Genomic DNA, 27,418 nt, shown 5'->3' with positions numbered 1-27,418 from the left:
ACTAAGAAAAACTGTAGCATCGCCGGGCCCCCTTTGAAAGTAAAAATTTCGGCCCTGCCTACGGCACACCAGGCACACTAGTGTGCCATGGAACAGTGGTTGAAAAACGCTGACATAGGGGTCCCCTATCTATTCCCTTATTGCACCCCAGAGAAAAGTAAATGACCTTTAGTACGTCTGGCATTACATGGCATCTATCTATTTAAGGGCAAAGACATGCGGGGCGATTTGTCGCCGCAACTACTAATCGCCCCGTGTGTCATTGCCCCAAGGGTCATCTATATTAAAATATACATATGTATCTATCATCTAACTCTCCTGTTTATCTAATCGCTACACATATCTAACTATCTCTATTGCATAGTCAGACCTGGGGCCTTTATCTAAAGAGAGCACACACACACAGCTATAAACAGAGCACAGATATACATTTACTTTTGTGGGAGAAGTGACCCTGACGGTGCCCCTGGCATTGTTGGCCTTGAGGGCTGAATCTGCATGTTGCTGCAGACAATGCCAGCCTTTGTGTACTGGAATGTGTCCTTGGAGAGAGCTATGTGAGGTGGGGGTGAGGGTCAGATGTCCAATCTAGACCTCTTTTCTCGCTGTGATATACCAGGGTAGTGCCAGCTGCACACATCTCCATTCATCAGGAACAAAACCCCCCAAAATGCTTGAGAATGTTGAGAATGTTGGGGTGAAACTGCTGCTGCTGCTGTTCATTTCTCATGTTCCTGGCAGGCCAAGGTACAGAGGCCAAGGTATCATCTGTCATAAACCTAACAGTGTATTCTGCATAAGACTATACAGGCCACTCAATCAGAGCATCTCTAGCTCCAAATTAAAAAATCCCACCTCCCTACAGCCAGTTGGGATCTACCATGGAAGTACAGGCAGGGGTGCACTAGGCTCTGCTTACCCCCTGTAAAGTACCACCCAAAGCAAAGTTCGCACCTTGACCTATAGCCAAAATGGCAACCCTATAAATAGCCGGGCTTCTGTGCTACCCACAACAAACGGGTAGAACCTCACAGCCCAATTCTACATGGGACCCCACAAGGAGATAGCATCTTCATTACTGTAGCCCAGGCCAGCCTGAAATCTACGCGTTTGAGCATGGGTGGTGCAGTACACTTCCTATGGGTGGGTGGAGCAGTACACTTCCTATGGGTGGGTGGCGCAGTACACTTCCTATATGTGGGTGGCTCAGTACACTTCCTATGGGTGGGTGGCGCAGTACACTTCCTTTGGGTGGGTGGCGCAGTACACTTCCTATGGGTGGGTGCCGCAGTACACTTCCTATGGGTGGGTGGCGCAGTACACTTCCTATGGGTGGGTGGCGCAGTACACTTCCTATGAGTGGGTGGCGCAGTACACTTTCTATGGGTGGGTGGCGCAGTACACTTTCTATGGGTGGGTGGAGCAGTACACTTCCTATGGGTGGGTGGCGCAGTACACTTCCTATATGTGGGTGGCTCAGTACACTTCCTATGGGTGGGTGGCGCAGTACACTTCCTTTGGGTGGGTGGCGCAGTACACTTCCTATGGGTGGGTGCCGCAGTACACTTCCTATGGGTGGGTGGCGCAGTACACTTCCTATGAGTGGGTGGCGCAGTACACTTTCTATGGGTGGGTAGCGCAGTACACTTTCTATGGGTGGGTGGCGCAGTACACTTTCTATGGGTGGGTGCCACAGTACACTTCCTATGGGTGGGTGGCACAGTACACTTCCTATGGGTGGGTGGTGCAGTACACTTCCTATGAGTGGGTGGCGCAGTACACTTCCTATGGGTGGGTGGCACAGTACACTTCCTATGGGTGGGTGGCGCAGTACACTTCCTTTGGGTGGGTGGCGCAGTACACTTCCTTTGGGTGGGTGGCGCAGTACACTTCCTATGAGTGGGTGGTGCAGTACACTTCCTATGGGTGGGTGCCGCAGTACACTTCCTATGGGTGGGTGGCGCAGTACACTTTCTATGGGTGGGTGGTGCAGTAGACTTCCTATGGGTGGTATGGGTGGGTGGCGCAGTACACTTCCTATGGGTGGGTGGCGCAGTACACTTCCTATGGGTGGGTGGCGCAGTACACTTCCTATGGGTGGGTGGCGCAGTACACTTCCTATGGGTGGGTGGCGCAGTACACTTCCTATGAGTGGGTGGCGCAGTACACTTCCTATGAGTGGGTGGCGCAGTACACTTCCTATGGGTGGGTGGCGCAGTACACTTCCTATGGGTGGGTGGCGCAGTACACTTCCTATGGGTGGGTGGCGCAGTACACTTCCTATGGGTGGGTGGCGCAGTACACTTCCTATGGGTGGGTGGCGCAGTACACTTCCTATGGGTGGGTGGAGCAGTACACTTCCTATATGTGGGTGGCTCAGTACACTTCCTATGGGTGGGTGGCGCAGTACACTTCCTTTGGGTGGGTGGCGCAGTACACTTCCTTTGGGTGGGTGCCGCAGTACACTTCCTATGGGTGGGTGGCGCAGTACACTTCCTATGGGTGGGTGGCGCAGTACACTTCCTATGGGTGGGTGGCGCAGTACACTTTCTATGGGTGGGTGGCGCAGTACACTTTCTATGGGTGGGTGGAGCAGTACACTTCCTATGGGTGGGTGGCGCAGTACACTTCCTATATGTGGGTGGCTCAGTACACTTCCTATGGGTGGGTGGCGCAGTACACTTCCTTTGGGTGGGTGGCGCAGTACACTTCCTATGGGTGGGTGCCGCAGTACACTTCCTATGGGTGGGTGGCGCAGTACACTTCCTATGAGTGGGTGGCGCAGTACACTTTCTATGGGTGGGTAGCGCAGTACACTTTCTATGGGTGGGTGGCGCAGTACACTTTCTATGGGTGGGTGCCACAGTACACTTCCTATGGGTGGGTGGCACAGTACACTTCCTATGGGTGGGTGGTGCAGTACACTTCCTATGAGTGGGTGGCGCAGTACACTTCCTATGGGTGGGTGGCACAGTACACTTCCTATGGGTGGGTGGCGCAGTACACTTCCTTTGGGTGGGTGGCGCAGTACACTTCCTTTGGGTGGGTGGCGCAGTACACTTCCTATGAGTGGGTGGTGCAGTACACTTCCTATGGGTGGGTGCCGCAGTACACTTCCTATGGGTGGGTGGCGCAGTACACTTTCTATGGGTGGGTGGTGCAGTAGACTTCCTATGGGTGGTATGGGTGGGTGGCGCAGTACACTTCCTATGGGTGGGTGGCGCAGTACACTTCCTATGGGTGGGTGGCGCAGTACACTTCCTATGGGTGGGTGGCGCAGTACACTTCCTATGGGTGGGTGGCGCAGTACACTTCCTATGGGTGGGTGGCGCAGTACACTTCCTATGAGTGGGTGGCGCAGTACACTTCCTATGGGTGGGTGGCGCAGTACACTTCCTATGGGTGGGTGGCGCAGTACACTTCCTATGGGTGGGTGGCGCAGTACACTTCCTATGGGTGGGTGGCGCAGTACACTTCCTATGGGTGGGTGGCGCAGTACACTTCCTATGGGTGGGTGGCGCAGTACACTTCCTATGGGTGGGTGGCGCAGTACACTTCCTATGAGTGGGTGCGCGCGCTGCATCTTCACGTCACAAAAAGTCTCATGATTTTTAGAATTCCGATTTGGTTCGGCCAAATCCCAAACACAATACTGGATTTGGTGCATCCCTAGTTGACACATTTACAAACATATTAGAGATGTGTAACAGGAGTTTAATAGGAGGATACTAAAGTTGCTTAGAATTACTATTTCTTGCATCTGGGAAACGTTATATATATAAAATACGCAAACTAAGAGCTAAGGTCTTCAAATTCTCCTCCATCCTCACAAAGAATAAAACACTGTTCACGGTTTGCCGACAAATGTATTAGACAGATATAAATCGCAGAGAGCTGCGCCTATATACTGTATATAGCTAACGCCAGGCCAATATTACACGGACAGATTCATTAGCAACTACTAATTGGCAATCTTTACAGCGCTGTAGGCGGTCCAGAAACGGTGGAGGAGTAGTGAAATCTAAGGTGGGCGCGGCTACATCAGCAGATTCGGGGCGGAGTTATCTGTCCCCGGCCGATCACCTAACTTCGTAGCCCCGCCCGGGCTATGACACGCCCCTTTGCGTCATGACGATTGACGCCGAGTGAGGGCAGAGCGGGTGTGTTCACTCTGGACTGGAGCTGCTGGAGAAATCAGTGAGTGAGAAGCGAATGCATGTCTGTTATAGTGGCATGACCACTGCTCATACATTTATGTTTTACAGCGCGGTGTGGGTAGTACTAAAGATGGTCTTGTGCTTTTGTGGAATTAGTGATAGGGCTAGTCTGTGAGAGAATGCCGCTACAGCATTGTCCTGCCTTAGCTTGGGGGCTCATTTAGCAACACTGGGCAGGTATGCACCTCCTGGGCATTAAGCCGCGGCAGCCAATCAGGTTTTTATCTCCATAGTTCTTCCTGCAACTGGCCGAAGAAAAAAACTTATTGGTTGCTATGGGCTACTGCGCTGGTGCAAATTAGCCCGGTGTTGGTGATACATTTGCCCTTTCATTGCCGCAGGTTGGGGAGTTGCACACAGACTTTGTATGCTTTGTATTAATAGTTTGTCATTTGGATGCAGTGACTATGCACAGACTGCTTGCCATTAGTCCTGCTGTCTTTGGTGGGTGGTGTGTATACCATTATGTATGTACATATATGTATATTCTGTTATACATTTATCTATACATACATCTGTGTCACTTTCCTCTCCCAGCCTATATGTATGTATGTATGTATGTATGTATGCGTGAGAAGTGGCTGTGACTGAGCTGTCCAGCCTGCTGCCCTCTGCCAGCTGTTAGGGGTGCTGTGAGCTGTAGTTTAACCTCAACTCGAGATGTATCTACTGTGTAATATGCTTCCTTCCACTATTTCTGCTAAAGGCTGCCAACTGATGCTTGTATGTATCTATACATATGTCTGTGTCACTTTCCTCTGCCATCCTATATATATTTAAGCATGAGAAGTGGCTGTGACTGAGCTGTCCAGCCTGCTGCCCTCTGCCAGCTGTAAGAAGTTCTGAGAGCTGTAGTTTAACCTCAGCTGGAGATGTATGTGCAATAATTTTGGGCAGGGCCCTCTTCACCTCTTGTATAGGTTACTGATTGCTTTATATGTTACTCTGTATGCCCAATGTATGAAACCCACTTATTGTACAGCGCTGCGGAATATGTTGGCGCTTTATAAATAAATGTTAATACTTGTAGATTGCAAGCTCTTTTGGGCAGGGCCCCTTCACCTCTTGTATCGGTTACTGATTGCTTTATATGTTACTCTGTATGTCCAATGTATGTAACTTATTGTACAGCGCTGCGGAATATGTTGGCGCTTTATAAATAAATGTTAATGTAATGTAATATGCTTCCTTCCTCTATTTCTGCTAAAGGCTGCCAACTGATGCTTGTATGTATCTATACATACGTCTGTGTCACTTTGCTCTTCCATCCTATATATATTTATGCATGAGAACTGGCTGTGACTGAGCTGTCCAGCCTGCTGCCCTCTGCCAGCTGTAAGGAGTGCTGAGAGCTGTAGTTTAACCTCAGCTGGAGATGTATGTGCAATATGCTTCCTTCCTCTATTTCTGCTAAAGGCTGCCAGCTGATGCTTGGAAGTTTACTGGTGATGTGCTCGCATAAATGCTGCCTCTTAGCCACTGGCGACTATCAAGGCCTGTTAGTGCATGCTGGGAGCTGTAGTCTAACAATGCAGGCTGCTCCTCCAGCATAATGGTACCAAGCAATGGTTGTCAGGGTATCCTAAGAGTGTTGAAAATTGACTCAGTCACAGGATATATCTGGAATTGTTGCTGCACAAGTGCTGAACGTGCAAAGGTGGCATGGTGAGATCCGCTTGTTTGACTAGGTTGCCAGCCTTTGGGCCAAACAATTGAATTACAATGGCAGGCATAGGTGCAGTCAGACTGAGGGCCGCATCAACGAGCCAGTGTGGTTCCCGATTTGCCAGGAAATCAAACCTTTCCGATCAAGATCTGGCCCCTTGGGAGTGCCCATACACAGGCACATAAGCTGCAGAGTCGCTCTGCAGGACCTGAATCAGCAGCTGAAATCTGCTTATTAGAAAGTGAGTGAATTTTACTGAGGCAAACTATAATCTCACATTTATATATATCTGCCCCTTGGTGTGAAATGAGTATGAGGCACAGGGAGGGCATACAGATTGTGCAAATATTATTGTTCTGGTGTTTGTGTTCTAACTGGCTACTTGTCACCAGCAGGCAGGCTGTAACATTTCTGTATGGGCAGTGCTACTTGCCTCTGTGTGTTACAGTATTGGGGAATGTATTGGCTTTATTTCTGGGCCATGGCTTTATGCTCTTTTCTCTCGGGTTGCTCTGCTGGGCTCTTCCATGTACTGCTCTCACGAGGCTTGTTATAGTCTGCTCTTCTTTTCCATTCCTTGGCTCTTTTTGTTTCCTGTCAGTCTTCCAACTTGCTCTTCCCAACAGTTTCCTTTTTCCATATCTGTGCCAGCCCACCCATCCCTGTATCAGTCCACCCATGCCTGTATCTCTAACCTTCTGCAGCAGAGATAGGCCATTCCTCTCCCGCTTGTTCTGACTACAACCACACTCACACCTGCTGGAATGGCCAAACCCAATGATTAGCACGGCTTCAATATATTACACAACACTTTACAGGGATTGTTTTTATTTAACATTCTTTGCTCCAGTGGAGCTTACAGTCTAGGGTCTCAACGTTCCATGCACACAGGCCAAACGATCGATTTTCAATGATGGGAAGAAAATGGCCACCTTTGGCCACCTTTTCATTATATGCATCTCCCTGTTTCTGTGCTGCTGTTTGACTCTTTCTTTTTTGTGTGCAAACCTGCTAATCCTGTATTGTCAGGTTGTCGATTTTGGTGGTTCTCTCGTGTGTTTTGTCCCATGTCTAACCCTCCACTCTTCTACAGCATATCACCTACAACCTGTGCTGTTTTCTTACTCCCAGTACTTTTGCTATTTTGTTGATTTTGCACTTTAGATTTAGACCCCCTTTCTTGCTCTTCTAACGCTTTTACCAACTCTATCCTGCCCTGCACTATTGCATAGTAAGTTAGGTTGAAAAAAGACATATGTCCATCAAGTTCAACCTTATATGCCTATGTATAACCTGCCTAACCGCTATTTGATTCAGAGGAAGGCAGAACAACCCTTCTGAAGCCTCTCTAATTTGCCTGGGGGGAAGAAAATCCTTCCTGACTCCAAGATAGCAATCGGACCAGTCCCTGGAAATTACATTGCTTTACGTCTGAGTTGTTTTCCTTCTCCTCACTTATCCTGCCTTTTCATCTGTAGCAGATCTTTGTTAACAATTTGCCTCCTACTCTATTTCTAGCAGGCCCCAAATTAGTTATTGGACAATTTTTGCTGTGTATAACATCATCTAGCTTTCTTAAATCAATTAAACTTTGGGGTCAAGGGTGGGATCTAAATCTGACTTCCTGATCTGTCTCTTACCTTTTTCCTTATCGAAACCCCCTTCTAATAATTGCTTATGCATTCAAATATCCAAGTGTGGTAACCAATAACAACCAATCATAAATTAGTGCATTTAGAGTTGATTCTACAAGTGTCTGATTCATTGCTGTGAGCCACTGTACTGGTGCTGGCGAGGGTCACTCTCTGCATAGATTTTCCTGCTGTGCCATTCTTCTGATGATTGTGTTAGGACTTGAAACTGTTTTTTCCTGGAGTGAAACCAGGACAGTGCTGTGAATGAAAAAAATAAATCTTACAATACTGATGAATAGATGGACGTGCTTAGTTTACTGGAATGTAAAATGTATGGAGTACAATTCTGATTGCAGTACAGTCTGTGTGTACATGTCCGTTTGTGCTGTGCTTCATGTGCTTTCAGAATCCTGGCATATTTTTCTCTGTCACAGCGAGGGTCAGGGCATCTTGAATACACTATGTTTAGAGCCAAGAAAGTCCTTCAAATATAGGGACCATGTTTCCCATGAAAACACAGATGTTTATGGACTGAAGTTATTTCCTGTATTTTTCCCTCTGCTGTTGTACACAAACAGGAGCAGTAGGTGTCTGAGTGCAAAATCCAGCAGATGCAGTGGAACAGAACCTGTGGGCATCTCTCATGTGTCTTGCTTTATAGGGATTACTCTGCCTTATTATTCAAGTGCTACAATATGTCTGACTGAAGTACAGCAATACTGGAGCAAACGCTCATGGTATTAACTTACAGTACTGAATTCTTTGATAAAGCAACAGGTTTGGTAATTCTTTGCACACGAGAGGAACCCATTACCTAGTGTTTTACTATAAATAAACATGTATTTTATTTTTATTCTGACCTTCCATGTTTAACTTTGCTCCCGTTTCTTATCACTAAACTTTCATATTTGCCTTTTCCTGGGAACCATTTGACGATTCTTTTCTCCACTTTTCAAACCCAGCACAGATGACAAATAGAGCTTTGGGATGCTGCCAGGCTCTGTATCTTAGGAACACTTTGCTTCTTTCTCAGGAGGCTGGTGGCTTGGTACTGGCACACTGTGGCATGGGCGGTGCTGGCGGAAAGTGCCTTCCCCTCACTTCTGTAAAAAGTTACCTGTGCTGCCATTGCTAGCAACGTTTTCCGTGGGGCTCATTGGTTAACCTTTAACTCTTTATGTACCTTCCACCGTCTTGTGAAAGAGAGCGATACAGAGCTTTATGCTGGCAGTGGTACAGTGTTAAACAGCAGTACCAGATAAATGTCCTGTCTGAATTTAATGTAAAGCTGTGTCTGAATCACATGCTCCATACTTTCCTTTTACCCTTTCTGTGCTGTGAGCTATGTCACCTAAAGTGTTAAAGAATTTGTTCTGTGCAAAAAGTGGGTTATAATGTACTGTTACCAGACCTACATACAGCATGGTATAAATCATAGTGAAACCTGGAAACATACTGCAGTAAAACCCCCAATTTATGTTTTACATGGGGACCAGGAAAAAACAGTGTAAAATCTGTAAAACGGATGCCACCTATGCCCACCCACGGGTGTGCGATATTGCCATTTTTGGGAACATCAGGACACTATGTAGGTATAAAACCTGGGGAAACATGATAGAAGTTGATAGGACCACAAAAAAAGTACAATATCTGGAAAAGATTAGAATCAAGGTATCTCAAAATTGAGGTTTCACTGTATTTGTATTAGTGCAGGGGTGTCGATTAGTGAGCTGTCTATCAGCCAGTTTTAACAAATCCTAGACCGCCTCCTATTATTGTATTGTGATACATTAGTTGATATATTTCTCAGCAGAATCAGAGCAATAACAGCAAATAATGTATCAATTGTAACAGGGACAGTATCGCTGTGGGAGCATGATCAGTAGGGACTAAAGCAGCTGGTGCTCAACAATGTATTGTAACCAGTTTGAAACAGCTAAGGGTGCCGGCAGACAGGGTGCTATTGCCCCGGGAAAATCGCCTCAGATGACAAGGTCCCCAAAACGGCATTTTCCTCTGAATAAAGCTGACGCTTGTTTAAATACTACCTACTTAGCAATAGGGAGGAAGTAAGCGTTTGGTACGGTGTCTTCTAAATGGGGAGTAAGGGTTTCTGTTGTTTCCAACTCTGTCAGTGGGGTGATTTCATTACTTAATACATGTTGAGTCAAGTTTTAATTTAGGACAAGTTTTTCCAATGTTTATAAGTGGAGTTGTTGCACAACTACAGATCCCAGAATCCTTCCACAGCTGAGCAGCATAGAGGTTGCTAGGTGCTATGACAGCTGCTGGCCTCCAACATCTCCCTGTTTGCTGAAGGCTCTGGGTTTCTGGAAGTTGTAGTTCAGTAGCATCTTTAGGTTGCCCATGCCTGCCCCAGAGTCGATGAGCACGTAGGTTTGGTGTCTGTATCTAGGTCTCATTGACTAGCAGCTCCACGGTAAATTTGTAAATCTTAAGGGTCCCTTGCTTCTATTTGGCTTGGACGTTAACTGGAGCTAAATATGGGGCACCTGTGGAGATATATTTCCTTGGGGGTGAAATGCATTAGTCACATACACTAAAAGTCACCCTTCCAATTTGCCCGTAAGCTCTCGTTCTGCAGTGTCCTTCTCTTTCTATTTCTCATCTCCCTCCCAGGATTGCTATGCTTTCTGCGTGAAGGACGCTCGCTCTGTGCTATTTTTATACATCTCTTGCCACGAGAGCCATTTAATGTACATTCATTGGCAGGCCTGGTGAGAATAAAAGCTGATTTACTGTTTCTTTTACAGCATAATCTATTTAACTTGCATAATTAACATGTCAGTATTTTGTGGCCATCTTTTCCACATCATTTTGCCACCGAGTCCTGGCTTTTACTTTGTTGAAGGATGGCATTTAATTGTTGCCATGCGAATTGTAAAGCTTAAATGTGGCCATACAGATTTAATCGGCTGATTCAGCCCTTGGGCTTATCTGCCTGTGTATCACTATCGGCCCAACCGATATCTGGCCGAAAATCAGGCGACCTCGCCAAACGAGCAGATCTTATGGTGTTTGGCCACCTGACATACATCTTAATCAATACTAAACCCCACCATAGTTACCACTGCCTCTTTTAGGCACCTTGATTAATATTAGTGATCCAAACCTGCTCATGGTTGTGACAGAAGGTGACATTATCCTGTGCTAGTGATGTTTCAGTGCTCTAAAGGAATAGAGAAACAACAGCAGAAGAGGGTGAGCTCTGTGATATGAAATATAGTTATGACCCGTAGTATGCTGGGTTGGCTAATGACATTGCCACCTGTGTAGATATATTTAAAATGTGCTCTTCTGCCCGGGACTGCTGCATGAACTGTCGGTTGTTCATGAAAGTGACTGTGCCCTACAGCCCAGGTTGATTTGGAAGCTATAAGCTTGGGCAGGAAACGACTGTGCCATAAAATGTCTGTGTACAATGTGCACATTGAGTAGCACTGACTATAGCTGGGTATGCATGGGGCTCATATGCCTATAACACGAGTACCCAAAGTCGTTATGTTAAGTACTTAATTGTTAGTAAGTACTTAGTTTGTTATCCAGGACAACTTCATAAAAGCCAGAGCTCTAAATGGACCAATTAGTGTAACAGGATGGGGAGGAATTAGTTCTGAAAGACATGCTGCATTCATTCTAGGTGCATTGTGAGGCATCATTAGGATCTTTGCCAACAGTATGCCCATCCCCCATAAATAGACCCTGTGCCAACTAACTTCCACAAGCCTTTCCATCCAGTGTCCTACTTAAGGCAATAACATACAGGTTAATGTGGCTGGCTACGTCCTAGCAGTCCCAATTCACTGTCCCAATTGCCGATATTCCTCTTTATATCATATAGTCTATGGCAGTGCTGTCCAACTTCTACGGTGCCGAGGGCCGGAATTTCTCTAGCATACATGGTGGAGGGCCGCTAATGGAAGCCAGTTTGACCACTCCCCTTTTTGAAACCACACCCACTTCAAACCACACCTATTTTATCACAATGGTGGTAGCACAGCAAAATCCCAAATGCTTGGTCCTTACTGTGGGGATATCAACCATCATTCATATGTGAAAGAATTATGTCATATTAAGATATACCCTTAAATTCCATATGCCTCCTCCTCCCCTGTGGATAGCAGAGCAACCCCCAGTACATAATTACACACCTTTGGGACCATTTAATGGCTATTTCCAACTGCTAACAAACTCCCACAACAAACCCCTGCCAGGTTCACCTCCCACAAGCAGCATAGGGCAAGCAGAGTATGGCACACACAGGCAGCACTCTGCCTGTCCTATGCTGTCTGTGTGTGCCATACTCTGCCTGCCCTACCCTGACTGTGTGTGCCATACTCTGCCTTCCCTACCCTTCCTGTGTGTGCCATACTCTGCCTGCCCTACCCTGACTGTGTGTGCGCCAAACTCTGCCTTCCCTACCCTGACTGTGTGTGCCATGCTATGCCTGCCCTACCCTCACTGTGTGTGCCATACTCTGCCTGCCCTACCCTGACTGTGTGTGCCATACTCTGCTTGCCCTACCCTGACTGTGTGTGCCATACTCTGCCTGCCCTACCCTGACTGTGTGTGCCATACTCTGCCTGCCCTACCCTGACTGTGTGTGCCATACTCTGCCTGCCCTACCCTGACTGTGTGTGCCATACTATGCCTGCCCTACCCTGACTGTGTGTGCCATACTCTGCCTGCCCTACCCTGACTGTGTGTGCCATACTCTGCCTGCCCTACCCTGACTGTGTGTGCCATACTCTGCCTGCCCTACCCTGACTGTGTGTGCCATACTCTGCCTGCCCTACCCTGACTGTGTGTGCCATACTCTGCCTGCCCTACCCTGACTGTGTGTGCCATACTATGCCTGCCCTACCCTGACTGTGTGTGCCATACTCTGCCTGCCCTACCCTGACTGTGTGTGCCATACTCTGCCTGCCCTACCCTGACTGTGTGTGGCATACTCTGCCTGCCCTACCCTGACTGTGTGTGCCATACTCTGCCTGCCCTACCCTGACTGTGTGTGCCATACTATGCCTGCCCTACCCTGACTGTGTGTGCCATACTCTGCTTGCCCTACCCTTCCTGTGTGTGCCATACTCTGCCTGCCCTACCCTTCCTGTGTGTGCCATACCCTCCCTGACCTATGCTGCCTGTGTGTGCCATACCCTCCCTGACCTATGCTGGCTGTATGTGCCATACTCTGCCTACAGTACCTATGTCTGAGGTGTGAAGAAGTGAACAATGGGAGTGATACAGCCTGAGCCTGAGGTGTGAACACTGCAGGGGGTGAACAATGCAGAAACTAAAAGGTGTGAAAAACACAGGGGATTACATATTTAAACAATACAGCCTGATTACAGCCTGAATCTGAGGTGAGAACCATGCAGGGGGCCAGTTAATCTCAGTACTGATACCATTTAATGCTTACTCAAAGGTAAGCCATCAAAGCAGCCAGACAGGTGGGGGGCCACACAGAGGGGGGTCGCGGGCCGCCAGTTGGACAGCACTGGTCTATGGGAATTGCCTTGAAACGCTTGTTTAGATAAGCATCACCTGAGAGTTGTTTCAAGCAACACTTTAGGCTGATGGCAGACATGGCGTAGGGCTGATATTTTCGGCAAGTGGAAAAACGCTTGGCGAAAATACAGCCCTACGCCTGCTACTTGTGCCTGCACCAGAATGAATGAGATACGCTCGGGTGCAAGCACATGTAGCCGATATACGCATGAAAACGCGAGACTTTGCATTATCTTGCGTTTTTATGCGTATTTTGGCTACATGTTCCTGCACCCGAGCGTATCTCATTCATTCGGATGCAGGCACAAGTAGCAGGCGTAGGGCTGTATTTTCGCCAAGTGTTTTTCCGCTTGCCGAAAATATCAGCCCTACGCCACGTCTGGCATCAGCCTTAAGGCTAATGTCAGACAAGGCGTATGGCGTATATTTTCGGCAAGCTGAAAAACACTTGCCGAAAATACTGCCTTGCGCCTCCTACCTGTGCTTGCACCCAAATAAATGGCATACATTAGGGTGCAGGCACGTGTAGCTGATATCCGCATAAAAACGGATTTTTCAGCTACATGTGCCTGCACCCGAGCGTATTCCATTCATTCGGGTGCAGGCACAGGTAGGAGGCAAATGGCGGTATTTTTGGCAAGCGTTTTTAAGATTGCCAAAAATATACGCCATATGCCTAGTCTGACATTAGCCTTATAGTGGCCAGTGGACATATTGGGCATAATGCTCAGGACCTGGGGTTTTCTGGATAAGGGATCTTTCCATAATTTGGATCTCCATAACTTAAGTCTGCTAAATATCATTTAAAAATTGAGTAAACAAAATAGGTTTGTTTTGCCCCCAATTAGGATTAATTATATCTTAGTTGGGATCAAGTACAGGTACTGTTTTATTATTACAGAGAAAAGGGAAATTATTTTTAAAAATTAGAATTGTTTGCTTACAATGTAGTCTATGGGAAATGGGCTTTCTGTAAATTTAGAACCTGTTTTTTGATATTCCCAAGCTCATTTAATTGCAATGCCATCAAATATATGGGACAAGCCTATTAAATATTGGCCGGGTGGCAATAGTATACTGAGCTGCCCATTCTATTTAACCATGTGTATAGAGGCCACATATCAATAAGTAACATATGTAACAGCCTGTCGACTCACTATGTTACAAATGAACATGTAACAAATTAGATTTTATAGTTGTATTTTATCTGTTCAACTTTGAAACAGAAAAAGGCATTCTGCAATATTGGCCTCCACATTTAAGTTGTTGTTTTGTCATCTCTCTGGCCCTTGCTCACAGCTAAGTGCATATAAATCATGAAGAAGCATGTATCCCAGGGATAGATACACTGTAACTCCCAGCATCTCTCCTACATAAGACAGCTGCACAAGAGTTCTACTTTACAACATTGACTTTCCCTATTCAGTAGCACTGCCTCTGTAGAAACTGTGAATTTTAGCTTAGTACATTAAAGGGTAGCTATCGCCTAAAAAATTGTTTCCTCCACAATAGAGCCTGCGCTCTGAATAGGTAAACAGTAGGATTTTGCCAAGAAAAGCCCCTTATTAAGTGCTCTGACCCCCTACACCTGCACATAACGAGTGCCTCAACTCGACATAATAAAGTGCCTCGACCTACTCATTATATACATGTGTGTGGGACATAGCAGGGGTTGCAACGGTCCCATAATGAGCGAGCTGGGGCACTTGCTCATTATCCATGTCCCCCATAATGACTGTGTATGCTCCCTTCTGTTGGGACCAGAGTGTTTGATACTATTGTTTCCCCCAAGGTGCCCTTTACTTTCAGGTAGAATTAATGTAATATTCGAACTGAAGTATGGTGTTGGTTCGCCATTGCAGTAGTACAAGTAATGTAAAATAAATGAGTAGGTTTCTTGGAAAGGCGAGGTTCAAAATGACATTCACCATTGCTGCATTTTATACAGGAATTTTTTGAAAATTACATGCTGCCTGTGTATTTCCCATTGACTTTAAGGTTTGGTACGATATCATTGGTGCGTGTATGGCCAGCTTTATGATGTCACTCGGCTTAGAACTGAAAAAAGTTAGATGACTCTTCTTGCCTCACTAACTTCATTGCAGCATCACAAGACTGAGCAGTGTTACATGAATATGTATAGATGTTTCCTCTAAAAGGGAACTCCAGCCACACACAACTTAAGTTTTTTGAAAAACATAAGTTTTTTTGTAAACATAATTTCAAGCAACTTTGCAGTATACATCAGTTAAAAAATATGCAGCATTTTCATGATTTTTAATGTAATAATAAGGTCTGACTACTTTGAGACTTTAATGTACAAGTAGCCGACTGTCCTCAGCCTACCTTCAGTCTGCATCCTTTAAATCAATTCCCTGTACAGGTGATATTAATAAAGAAAGGAACATCACAGTGCAATGCATTGTTGGTTATGTAGTTGCTGTTTGTAAACTGTGGAGAATTTGTTACAATTTGTAACATCATTGTTTTAGTCCCTCCACCCCTGCCATTATTTGAAATGATGCAGAAAGAGAAGAACTGTTTTGTAATTAGATTTCAGCATATAATAAAATAAAATGTTAAGAAATGTTAGATATTTATACTTTTTTTGAAGGAATAGATTACAGTGATAGTTATATTAGGGGTTTCTGTGTTGTGTGGGGTTCTTTAACAAATTCTGTTTCTGAATATGGAGTTCCCATGTAATGGCTTAAAAAGAGGTGATATAAAATATGTTTTTTTGAGTGACATAGAAGAAAACACACACCTATAGAAATACTGCAGCCAGTCTCCCATACGCAGCTGTGCCCTGGCCGGTACACGTATGAGAACAGATGTGCATTTGCTGTAATTGAATTTAGCTGGTGTTGCATTTGAATTTGCCCCCGGTGTATTTAGCAGAATTAGCGCATGTTGCTTGGTGATATTGTCTCCTTAATGCCAGCTCTCCATCAGAACAAGTCTGTTATGTACCTGTAAGTCATGCCAAGAGCATACGGCTGCTGGGAAGTGCGTGGGGAATAAGCAACAGCATGCAATCTCTGCACATGCCGTACGCCTGCTCCCAAGCCTTTTATTCCAGGATCTGGCATCTTTACTAACCCGGAACCCTGAAACCAACAGAGGGGTCCCCATCAAATGTCCTTATGACACTTTGTAATTTGTGTAATGGGCCACATGATAGGACAGGTGTTTGGCTTGTGGTTTCTGTCATGGTTGGAACAGCTCCATATCCCACTCTGTGCCAAAGATAACATTGGCCGCTCTCCTGTCAAGTGCAACAAACGTCAATAATTCAGAGGCCTTTAACCTGCAATTTATTTGCTGTCTGGCACATCTTTATCTTGGTTTCAGCCCACAGAAGTGGGTAATATTCCTGCATGCCTTGCCCCAGTCAAACACCATTGTTCTAATAAATGAAAGAATGACCTGAAATACCTGTTATTACTCTTCTCATGTCCATGGCAGAAATGTCTGTGCCAAGTGGCAGCAAAGTAGTTGAGTAACATGCAGGAGGTGGTTGTAATGTGTGTATATAATTGTCAGATTAAATGAGACATGTGGTCAAGGAAATGAAAATTGTGGTGTAGGTAGTAACAGGCACCACCCAGTCACACTATATAATGATGAATCAAAGGCATTGTGTGCCTGGCTCATCTATAGCATAGCCTTATTGTTATATTTCATCTGACTTGGCCGGGCATTCCAGTTATTTTTGGTACAAGTCTCTTGCTGCATTAATGCGGACGTCTGTGAATGACCTCTCTCTCTCTGGGACTGTGAGTGCCAGGCAGCAGAATTTACCAGCTGGATCAGTCTGTGTGCCCGATCTGGTCATCATTTCTCTCCGCAGTATCCTTGTAAAGTAAGTAGCCTGAACTCAAGGGAAAAAGCCACTAAAATGTTTATTAATTCACACACAGTACATTTTGTGTCTCCTTTTTTTTTCTTGGTTTAATGTAGGCAATATAATTTAAACTGAGTATTTATTCAGCTAAACATCCGTCCCACTCTGGAATAACCGGTTCTGCCAGTTCTTGTACTGGACATGGGCACTGTTTTTCTAAAGGCAGCTTAATCGTTTTGTTTGGTTGACCTTTCAGGTTAAATGGGCAGTTAAAAAAGTTCTTTTGAATATATTTCTGTTTCTATTTACACTTGGGGAAGGGATGAGAATTAAAGGGGCTTGTGTTGCTGTATTTCCTGTGTGTATATGCATTGTGTCTGGCCCTAGAATTACTGCATGAATCCAAGTGGCAAAATAACCCTATTGGGTTTATTTAACAAATTAATGATTTTTAGCAGACTTAAGTATGGCAATCCAAATTACAGAAAGATCACTTATCTGGAAAAAACTCACAAGCATTCCAGGTAATAGATCCTATACCTGTATATGTTTTTAAATTATAAATATATTTCCCCCAACTCTGGACAGGTATCGTTAATGAGATCACATTTACTGAACCCTAGATGCAAGTGCAAAAATTGGACCCCTTAATTCTGATTTATGCCTGGGCAATTGCTGACCTCTGCACATTGTTCTATGTACAATAAGTTATACACTCATGCTAAACTGCTCTCTTGGACCAACTTTGGGCATTTTTGCTCTTTAAGCATTCCATACAGACTCTTGTATTTGTGGTGGCATGTTTCCAGTCTACTAAGAGTACTCTGAAACGAGGGGGCTCCTGAAAATGCCTTCCCCTTGTCTTACCTTTTTGCCAGTGGTAAAACAAGGCAACTCAACTTGATTGTTGGGAAAATTCTGAAGAAACGATTAAGCCTGATCGCAGTGTGTTGTACTTGGCACGATCCAAAGGTAAGGCAACAGGAATGCATTTTCGGAGCAGTGCAGTCTCAATTTAGCACAGGAATAGTGTAAAAAATAAGCATTGGGGGTCTCGGGGAAAACACAGACACATACTGTCCTAAAATATGCCGGTATCTCTTTAACACAGAGCTTTATTGATTTTGAGTTTGAGCAGGAGATGTGGCGTGACACAGCGCCGTGCCACTTGTGCATTGTGATTTCTCAGCTCCATGCAATAACACATTTCTGTTGTGTATATCTCTATTTCTCCGTCACTCCTCTTTATACTCCCTCTCAGCCTCCGCCCCAGCACTGCTGTTACCATTAGAGCAGCCCTGGATCCCCACTGCCTCAGTATTGAAGCCCAGGCAGCCAGTCTGTTCTGTTTTCAGCCTCCACATTCTTCTAATGATTCTCTCCTACTCACTGCTCCTGAGCGGGAGGGAATGCTATTGCTGCTCTCTCACTTGGACCTCTCAGAAGCCCTCTTTTATTTGATTAATTGCCTCTTTCTTCCTTGTAAATCACTGACTTTTAATCCTCTTGCACTGCTGTCTCCTGAGCTCAGTTGGAGCACTCGGGCCAAATACTAATTTTATTCTTTGTGTGACTTTACGCCTGTTGCTATTTTTGTTTGATATCTAAATTAAAGGGCTATTTTTATTTTACTCCCTGCTTCCCCCTTTATTTATATTTTTGCTGCATACAGTATTTCTTTTAAAGGTTTATTTTACACAACATTAGCATACAGGAATATAGTATGTAGGTCAAACTTTTCTTTGCTCTATTAGTGATGTAGGAGATGTTTGGGCCCCTCTTAATGAAAACACTGCCATATAATGGTATTTTCAGTAATATCAAGGACAGTAAATAAGAGCTAACCTCAAATTATGATTGACTCCCAAGAGTGTGTGAGAGTGCAAATAGGTATTATCCCCACATTTCTCACTTACTGTCCCTGGGGCTGGGCCCCAAACTTCTGGGGGCAGCCCAACAGTAAAAAAAAATAATAACAAAGTGCATTGGCCTTCATGTATTGTCTGGATTCATGTTATACAGCGCACAAGCTGGATGTTTTCTATTTTGCCACCCCACATTTCTGTATGTTCTGAGCATTGCCTGTTTAATAGGTATACATTTGGTACATTTTAAAGGGCACCTATTATAACATATAATTTCCCCAGTATGTGCATGTGTGTCACCGGATCGGATTGAGCGAGCCAGGGCACTTTTTCTTTATATGAATGTGTGTGCACTGCTACTCACACTAAGAGCTCACCCTGGTGTATGGGTACAGTACAAAATAGAGTGCTATTCTAGCAAAAATACTATTGTTTCACCCATCACTGGAGTGTGGACTGTTAGGATGCACCTTCGGTGGGTGAAACATTTTTTGTGATACTTTTTTTTTTTTATAAGAGTGCAAATTACAGGGAGTGGGTGACAGGGCTGTTGCTGTGGCTAACTGGATGATGGTGGAGCAACATAGGGATTCTCCTTAACAATTTGTTTGAGTTGACATGTCTGATGGTGGAGTATCTTTTATAGACAGTATGTTATGGTATCTTTCTCCTGGCCCACTTGTGGCTTGGCCGCACCTATGCTGGCTACTGTTATGGTAAAGACAGGCAGGGTGCTTTGTCACCCATAGGAAATAGCTTTTGCTGCACTTTTGTGCAATTATCTGGAATCTCCTTCAGGCAAAAACATTTCATAAGAAGCTACATAAAGTATTAACCATGTAATATTTCCATTTTCCAAGCACAAACAGGCAATAATGATATTAGCTTGAAATCGCCTGTTTTGCATCCTTTCTTATATATATGCATATATATGCTATATGGATATAGCAGATATGCCCCAACTATGATCTGTTGCTGAATAACTAGACCCAGGTAACTGCAGTTCACCAACACCAGGTAAATGTGTTGTTCAGTTTGGGCTTTGTCATTTCTGCCCAGAGGAACACCGTGCCCTTGGATCATTGGGATACGTAGAATATTTATATAGCTCCAAATTTCCTGCCATGCTGTAGCAATCAGTTTGGCTGCAGACTTCATGTAGAGTGTATAAAAATATATTATTGTGCGTGTGAATATAAATAGCTTTGCTGCAATCGGGAGGATGGGAAATGCATTGAGGAGATATAAATCATGGCAAGTACAAGGGCATTGGATGGATGGGCATAGAATGCATTTCTCTAATCCCCAGTCTTTCTAAACCCCCGCAATCTAAACCCACAATTAAAACACATTTACCTTGCTTTACCTGTACATCTTATTTGAAAAGGCAGCCCCTGTGTTAACCCCTTGCTTTCCATGTACCAATTATATGCCTATTAAAAGGGATCAGATAATTATTTTCTTTTGTTGGAGGGCTACTTGGATAGCAAGTAAAAATGGGGCATAGATTGGGCACCTTCAGGTTTCCTGGCATGCCCTTATTAGTAGACTTTTAGTGTCTTGGCCTAACTAAAGGCTTGACTAGACATTGAGTTGGCAAACAGGACTCCGGGTTTGGGTTGGCATCAGGCTTATAACCTGGACCCCCTTGAGGGGAGGGTTCTGCCAACTAAGTAGTGTAGGGTCCTGGAGGAGGGTGCAGGCCAGAACCAGAATGGGGTTGAATGGGTCCTGTAACTTAATATGCACTGGGGCTGCTTCCTTGGGAAGTAGTAGTTAACACAGGGAGGTAGTAGTTAACACAGCACTGTGTTTCATACAAAAAAAGGAGACTTTAGATCTTAGTCTGTTGTCAAATGGTAATGTATCCCCATGCCTGTCTAGGCTTACAGGGTGCATCCCTCCTACCCTACACTGCACATGTGTTATTGTTATTATTGTCTATAAGATATGAAGCACATCTCCATAGTGCCATTATAATTATTTATTAATTATTTTTTTTTAATAAAAAAATAGGATTAAATGTTTCATCAAACAAGACTTGCTTCTCTGTTTGTCCAAGTACTTCCTCACATGCTGAAGGGATGCCATGAATCTCTCTACAGAATCTCTACAGGGTCCATAGCTATCTTGCTGTATACTTTGTTTCATATGAAATGCACCTCTCTTCCTTACTCTCATACGCTTCTTGTGGTTAAATAAGATTATTTCCTTCATCATAATGATCATCATTTACATTTGTATATCTGTTTCAACTTTTCTTAAACCTTCTTTTCTATTACTTTTAGCCGAGAGGGAGAGTGGGTCTCAACAACATCACTAAAGAGGGATGGAAGTAAGTATATACCTTAGTGTGCAACTGTGCAAGTTGCACTCAGTGAATCAGAAGAGCTACTGAATAAAACACCAAACATATCCCATGCCTTTCCCCTTTTATAAACTTTACATTTCCATGAAATAACACTTTCCAGGATAGTTCTGTTTTTATGTAAGGACTTGCTTGAAAGGAGAGGCCATAGATGACAGAGTTTCGTAGATGACAAATATATTCTATAGATATGGGATCTGTTATCCGGCAACCCATTATCATAAAAAGCTCCAAATTATGGCAAGGCCATCTCCCATAGAACTTGTTTTATTCAATTTTTAAAAAAAATTACTTCTCTGTATTAATAAAACAGTACCTCATACTCAACTAAGCTAACTAAGATAATTAATTCATATTGACGGCAAAACAATCCTATTTGGTTTGGTTTTAATGTTTCAGTTGTTTTTAGTACACTTAAGGTATAGACATCCTTACTACAGAAAGACCGTTTATCCGGAAAACCCCAGGTTCCAAGCATTCTGGATAACAGGCCCCTTACTTGTGATAATTTTTTCCTATGTACAGCAAATTACTGTCCACAGGACTGTTTTTTCAACAAAAGCTCCCCACCCAAGCTGGTCTATATGGTGTCACATTATGTTGCACAAATGGTGTGTAATTCAATACAAAAATGTATGCATTTTTGTGCCGAAATGTGACCCATGTATGCACTGAAATGCCCGTGGGTGTATTCATGTGTATTTGCACTGACAGAGCCGTAGCTGTCAACTTGGACTCTCCATAGTGTGTTAGCAGTTTTTATTGCTGTGTAGAGCCAGAGTGACAGCCTTTCTGACCATAATCTGCCCATAGACCGCCAATTATCTATACAGCAGATTTTAATTTTTTTTCAATTTTTATTATGGCCAATTCAGAAAGAAATCTGCTGGTTGTGCAACATTACCAAGATCTCAGATCTTTTTGTGTATGCCCAGCCTAATGGCCAGATGAAGATTGGCAATTTGCACCACATTTACAGAATTAACACAAGAATTTGTCCCAGGCTTCTTTTTGGGCTATGACAAAGAGGGTGATTTGATCACTGATATTTACTGGTACTGATCAATATACCTAAACATTTCTGTGGAACCCATCCCAGTTACCAGTGCCTGCTGTTAGTGAGTAATACTTCAAGTTACACATACAGCTGATCTCCCCCAGACTACTAACCGTTTTATAGGTGAAGGGAGTGAAGCTCATTGCATTCAGGCAGATTTAACCACCGCAGATGGCCAGTATTGTGAGGCAGGATTTTAACCATTCTTAATATGTAGTTAACTCTTTTTTTAATTAGACTTGTCATTTCAACCAAAGCATAATAATTCATCTGCATGAATGCACTCCACTTCCTTCTTTAGAGTCTCTGCAAGTAAGCAAATACCAAATCTCAGTGTCTCTCCCACATAAGAGCTTGCATTCTAGAGAAATAACATGAGAAAATTCCTCGAGCTTAAAGACATGGTTGAGAAAGTCTGATGGAAGCAATGTTGACAGTGAAGTCAAATCACATAGTAAGTCATGTTCTAAAAAAAAGTGGCTGCCTGGTTGCTAGGGTAAATTGGGCCCTAGCAGCCTGATAGTTCCTGGAATTTTAAATGATGAGAGGTGTTGTAGTGGTGTCAGATCAATACATCTCCATTATTATTATTATTATTATTATTATTAACATTTGTTTATAAAACGCCAACATATTACGCAGCACTGTCCATGCTTATATGTTTATAGAACTAGAATAATATATGATTCAAGTTTATTTATTAGAGCTGAAATAGTTTATAAAATACATTTGCTACATAGGGAATAATATAACCCCTGTTGTAAAATATAAGGATATTTGAAGTCACCACTGAATTCCACAACCATGGAAAGGCACAAACCTGCAGATTGAGTTTTTATTCAAGGACATGATGACTTCTGATATCCTCATATTTTATAATGGGGGTAGATTATGTTTTATAATACATGGTTCCAGTGTGCCAAGTCCCATCACTAAGCACTGATTATATCTGATGACATCACTAGGCAATGTTTATAAGAATATATTCTACAGGTCATTCCTTTTTTCTTGTGTATTTTATACAAACTGTTGGATTCTTTTTTTAATTACCATGTATAAATAACATAATTTTTCCTTCCCTTCAGGGTCTTGGGCAGCTCTGGGAAATCAAAGAAGAGTGTTTATTTAACCGTCCAAGTTCAAGGGAATATCCTTGCCTAGGAAACTTGCAGCTTAGGTGAGCAGTAAGATATTTAGGGTGGGGTCTTTTCCAGGGTTGACCATAGCTGCTGCTGCTTCTTCAGTCACTTGCTTGACTCCGACAATGGAGAAGTGATGAACAGTGAACAGTAAAGTTTTGGTGTTGGTGAATCCCTTTTCCTTAACTATTAAGGCTTCTATGTGTCACATTGATATAATCAGCAGACCCTTTGCCCTTGTTGGTCACAGTAAAAATGACAGTGTCTTAGCAGGTAAAACTAGTAAATTATCAAGAAGGAAATGTAATATTTGCACACGTTTCTAAAAATGTCCCGTTTTGTGAATGTATCCCTTTAATGTAATCAGAAGTGATATTACCAGAGCCTTTAGAGGAAAGGTTATGTTTTTGCAGCTGACAAAACAATTTCTCTGAGGGCTGAAATGGCACATGCAATATATTAAACTTTCTCAGCCTGATGACATGGTGAGCATTAAAGGAGACCTCCACCCTAAAACAGTTCTATGCATGATGAAAGAAAATGTCTATATCCCAATATACATTCAGTCAATATTTTCAGCGGTTTTTAAAGTTATGTATAAATGTTATTGCTATAGAAAGTAGTATTTGTTTATTGCTTTCTGTTCTCTGGTTGTCATGTAAAACAAGAGTTAGCAGAAATAAGTTCTCCTCCAGCTCTATAAATATGCTTACCTCTGATACATTGTTTCAGGAGTCAGAAGCAAACTGTTTTGTGTAGCAATTATGTTGGCAAATAACTTTAAAAATATTCGGTGGTATTAATGTTTTTTGCAGAGTTGCTTAGAATTAAATTTTCTTTCCTTTTGCAAAAAAATAGTTCTTGAATGGAGTTCCCCTAAAAAGAAGAATTAAAGCCTAAAAAAGAATATAGCTAGGAATGCTCAGACAATATACTAAACTTACTGTACCTGCAAAGAGGTTCAGGAGCCCTATAATAGGCCTTCAGAGTTGACCACAGGACCTTGCCATCTTAGATCTTTTGAGTGTCAGTGACACCTCACATGCTCAGTGTATTTGGGCTCCTGCTGAGAAGCCACACTTAGGAGTCTTAACATTATTAAAAGGTGAGGTTTGTACTGTATATTTCGAGTCGGTCCCTAAGCACAAGTAAGTGACAGCAGCCCAGAGCATGTGCTGTGGATCAGCCGAAAAGAAGATGGGACATCGCCGTCACCTTCACTCTTAAAAGGCAGCTGTTAATTTCCACTAGTACAGAAGCGTAACAGCATTTTTAGAGCTGTTGAGCTTTTTTGTTGAGAGCTTTTACCAAATAGGTGATATTTGTAGGGTTTATATCCCCTTTAACACAAGTGTCCATTGAATTCAAGATTATGTTGTTTTGTCTCAACTGTGAAAAAAGCAAGCTGTTAACATAAATGGAAGTTTGAAAATGTATCATTTAAGTGTTTCTTACACTGAAAATCCTTTTCCCGTCAGTATCCGACTTTAAAGGCTCTCAGCAATGGTTACTGTGTTCTTTCCCCTAGATCTCTCTAAGGAACTCAGAAACCAGACACCACCTCTCATTAAGATGATGACTGATTCATTTATGGAAGTGACCTCTCTGCTCCCATGACATCACCACACCTCTTTCATCTTGTTTTATGGGATTATTCCATTCATTTCAAAATCAAATAAATTAAACAGAATCGGTGGTTCCAGAAAGACCTGCACATCCTCTTACTCTGGGGGCAGGGCAAGATTGATGTCCTCTAATGGAGGCCACTGGCAATGACAGTGTCTGCGATGATGTAGATCCTGGAGGTACTGAAGGGAGGAGACTACTACTAGATGGGGAGCAGAAGGCCGCCAAAGGCTCACATTTTGACAATATCAATGTGATTGGCCAGGGGCTGAAGCATCTGTTTCAGCATCAAAGGCGGCGTTCTTCTGTCTCCCCACATGATATTCAGCAAGTTCAACCAGAGCTAGACTCTGAACCCGAGCATGCCCAGCCACTGGATGCAGAGGGCACTGGCCAACCTACAGCACTGAATCGAGTTTTGCAACAGATCCGTGCCCCACCCAAGGTGAAAAGAGGAAGCAGCTTGCAGCAGAACCGCAAAGCAAAGCCAAACACACGAGGAAGTCCTCAGATAGGTCGGCGTTCGGCCCAGGACATCATGGCTGTGCTCTCTCACCCAGGACGACCCCGTTCCTCCTCTACTACTGATGCACATTCTACTTCTGCCTTGGAGGTGCCTAACTCTTCATACCTATCAGGGGATGACTCTGTCGAAAGGGTAAGTAAAAGCACAAAATCAAATCCTAGTGCATAAATGACCTTTATTACATTTATTATTTACTTTTTCTTTTTTTTCTTGGATAAAGAAAGCAAGTACTGCATTTGTTTTGCCAGCCACATTGTTCTGCAAGCATCATATCCTCAACATATGTTTTTGCTTGGGCTTATTTAGCATGGTAGCTCAGTAGTTTGCTCTACTGCCGTGAAGTGCTGGGGTCCAGTTCCAATGAGGGCACCACCTGCAAGGAGTTTGTTTTTGCTCTGACAAGCAGGTTAATTGGTTTCTGATAAAGTTAACTTTAGCGTGTGAATATGATATGGATTAAAAACTTTCACTAGGGCAGCTGGTTTGGATGCTGAAGAGTCCCTATAAAGTGCCATATTAAGGATAAGCCTGTGGCTGAATGCAGGCTAAGTATCTGCTCCTACACTTGAATCAGCACTCTCCTGTTTCTGTGCCCAGGGTCACTGCGTTGGCCTGGGTGCAGGCAGACGGAGTGGGTTTTGGCCTGAAATGCATACTTATGCATTTTTAAGCTGAAATCTGCTCTGTGTGCCTGCAGCTGGGCCAAGATGGTGACTCCGAGTGCAGACACAGAAAAGTGCCGATTCAAGCGGCAAGGATCCGCTATGTGTGCCATAAGCTTAAAGGAGAAGGAAAGGCATGATCCCTGAGGGCTGCCAAATGTTATAAGAACCGGAATCCCCCAGTGCTTATAATCCGTTACCTGAAAGCCCAACTGGTAATTCTGTTCAGTGAAAACAGCACCGGCCTGGGGTACTTTTGTAGGATCACCATGCTGGGATCTTCCATTTCTTTAATCTCCTCTTTGGGCCCAGGCCAGATGTGCAAGTGCAGTAGAGTAAAAACTTTTTTCTTCTAAATTTGGCCTTTAACTATATCAAGACCAGAATGTAGAAGAAGATCCAGAAGGAGATGATGGCAGCATGGCACCCCTGCAGTAGCAACCCAATCTGGTGCACTTTTCAGCAAACAGGGACACCAGCCACCAGGGGTGTCAGGTAAGATTATAATCACTGGGGGGTGCCTGACATTTGCTACCCTGCCTTTCCTTCTCCTTTAATAAAGCTCAATAATAAATTCATTTATTACCATTTTTGCTTGTATCTGTATCTTGTATCTGTACAGAAATACAGCCAATGCCTCGTGGATTAATGATATAATTTATAACTGTCTGAACCAGCGACTTCCCTATGATGATGTGAACCATTTGCAAATGATTCCGAAAGGATATTTAAAAAGCTTTTTTGAACAGAATAGTATATTCACAGTTCTACAACATCATTACACAAGATCATTATATTATCTTTCAACAAGAGAGTAGTAAAGAAAATTGTGTCTCTGGGACCTTTTCATTTTATATAAAGGAAAAAGCATTAAAGGGAAAGTGAGCGAGAGAATTATTGAGTTGGGAAAATGGGCAATTAAATACTCCATTACTTATATGTGCTAGAAGACTTCAAGCTCTTAATATAGCACACTACCAAAATCCCAAAAAGCACAAGAACTGTCAGAGGAGACATTTACCAGAAAGCTTTTTAAAGCCAATGTAGGTTCTGCAAGAATTTATGATACATATAACAGGCATGAATTTATTCCTATGTAAATGTATTTTTATATATGTGATAAGTCTGTGTGGATCTCCGCATCACTCCAGACGTATCAGTGTTACAATATCTATAATGTATACATATACATAATATATAATGCTTGCAGGTCCACTAAACCAACCAATCAGGCGTATGCTTTCAAGTAGCAGATCAGTTAATTGTAACTACTGATTAAGTG

General features: G+C 43.5%; 1 protein-coding gene across 4 annotated transcripts in view; it reads left to right on the top strand.

Moving 5' to 3' along the window:
* The first annotated feature begins 4,093 nt into the window (after positions 1–4,093).
* Positions 4,094–27,418, top strand: part of tmcc1 (transmembrane and coiled-coil domain family 1) — an 85,468-nt gene continuing 62,143 nt past the window's right edge. The window contains exons 1-5 of one of the 4 annotated variants that reach the window (XM_018092939.2): positions 4,094–4,197; positions 21,047–21,093; positions 22,485–22,637; positions 23,269–23,360; positions 24,851–25,606. In XM_018092939.2, the coding sequence (XP_017948428.1) occupies positions 25,079–25,606 (528 nt within the window). In that variant the 5' untranslated portion in view covers positions 4,094–4,197; positions 21,047–21,093; positions 22,485–22,637; positions 23,269–23,360; positions 24,851–25,078. 4 annotated transcript variants of the gene reach the window in all.

Source organism: Xenopus tropicalis, chromosome 4 (genome assembly GCF_000004195.4).
Source record: "Xenopus tropicalis strain Nigerian chromosome 4, UCB_Xtro_10.0, whole genome shotgun sequence".
NCBI lineage: Eukaryota > Metazoa > Chordata > Amphibia > Anura > Pipidae > Xenopus > Xenopus tropicalis.
This window is presented reverse-complemented; position numbering and strand designations above follow the sequence as displayed.